The sequence below is a fragment of the Hippocampus comes genome, unplaced genomic scaffold (assembly GCF_001891065.2).
Source record: "Hippocampus comes isolate QL1 unplaced genomic scaffold, H_comes_QL1_v1.1 C16916298, whole genome shotgun sequence".
Lineage (NCBI taxonomy): Eukaryota > Metazoa > Chordata > Actinopteri > Syngnathiformes > Syngnathidae > Hippocampus > Hippocampus comes.
In genome coordinates this window covers 1-1,207 of record NW_017841002.1, presented here as the reverse complement: position 1 = coordinate 1,207, position 1,207 = coordinate 1, and the positions used below count along the sequence as shown (strand labels likewise).

Sequence of the window (1,207 nt, the reverse complement as noted above, 5' to 3'; positions counted from 1 at the left end):
TTTTTTTTTTTTTGCAGAGGCAGACAGATGGCTGAACCCAGGGCGAAGCTTCCAGTCAGGTACCAGTCTGGAGAGCCTGTGGGATGAGATGCCCGAGCCGGGCGGACGCCCCTGGGCCAAGGAACCGGGTGCCGCCATGGCCATCACCAGCCTGATCAGAGATCTCAGCCTGGGTGACGCCGCCTTGAGCAATGCCCACCCCTCCGCTCCCCCCAGCACTTCGCACTACACCACTGTAGCCACGAGCCAAGCGCCCACGGCGCCCCCCAGCAAGCGCCAATGTCGCTCTTTGTCACTGTCCGACGAATTTGGCGGCTTTCGCTCGTCGTGGCGACCTCAGGGCTCCCGAGTGTGGACGGCGGTGGAGAAGCGAAGGTGCTACAGTGGAGGGAGCGTCCGTGCCGGTGGGGGGTTCTCCGGTGGCCACTGCCTCGCCATGCAGCGTAGCTCCAGCTTCAGTTTTCCTTCTCGTACCAGCATCTCCACGGACGGACCGTTGGACCTGCCCTTTTTCAACCAGCGACTGCCTGCCCACCCGCACTTCACCGCCTCCCCCGTGTCCCCCACCACGCCTTCCTCGCAATTCCCCCAGTCCTACCGTGGCCACTGCCTGCGACCTCTCTCCCTCTCCCACGAGCAGATCAGCCTGCCCCAACTCCAGAGGGAAGAAGCTTCAGAGGCCAGCTCTCCGGATTCCACCCCGGAACTGGGACGGCGGTCCGGCCAGAGAGGCGACGGGAAGGGGTGCCTGTCTCGTAGCAGGTCGCAGCCCTGCGTGCTGAACGACAAAAAGATCGGGATGAAGCGGCGGAGGCCAGAGGATGCCCAGGAGCAAAGGCCCTCGCTAGACCTGGCAAAGATGACTCAGGTGAGTTGCAATTGGCCGACGCGCGCAGACAAAACGCACACAGGAAAACATTTGCCGAGGTCTCGTGGTGAAAGTACTTTGGATTTGAGCAGCAGGCTGGATTTACACAACATTGTTTAGGAGACGGGGTCACAGTTCAAATCTGCACGTTCTTCCTGTGCTTGCTTTCCCACATCCCGAAAGCATATGTTAGGTTCACTGAAGACAGTAAATCAGGGACGTCCAAACTTTTTTTTCACTAGTCTCTCCGGGTCGTCCCGGGGGCCTCCTGCCGCCGGGACGTGCCCGGAACACCTCAGCAGGCGGGAGGCGTCCAGGAGGCATCCTAATCAGATGCCT

The 1,207-nt window shown here is 60.9% G+C and overlaps 1 protein-coding gene across 1 annotated transcript; it reads left to right on the top strand.

Moving 5' to 3' along the window:
* Positions 1-6: 6 nt before the first annotated feature.
* On the top strand, positions 7-1,199 carry LOC109509491 (protein FAM53B-like). The gene has a single exon (XM_019859332.1). The coding sequence runs from the start codon at positions 89-91 to the stop codon at positions 986-988; it is 900 nt and encodes a 299-aa protein (XP_019714891.1). The 5' UTR covers positions 7-88; the 3' UTR covers positions 989-1,199.
* The last annotated feature ends 8 nt before the right edge of the window (positions 1,200-1,207 follow it).

Coding starts and splice junctions, on each gene's coding strand:
- LOC109509491 (XM_019859332.1), top strand. CDS start 89: ATGCCCGAGCCGGGCGGACGCCCCTGGGCCAAGGAACCGGGTGCCGCC.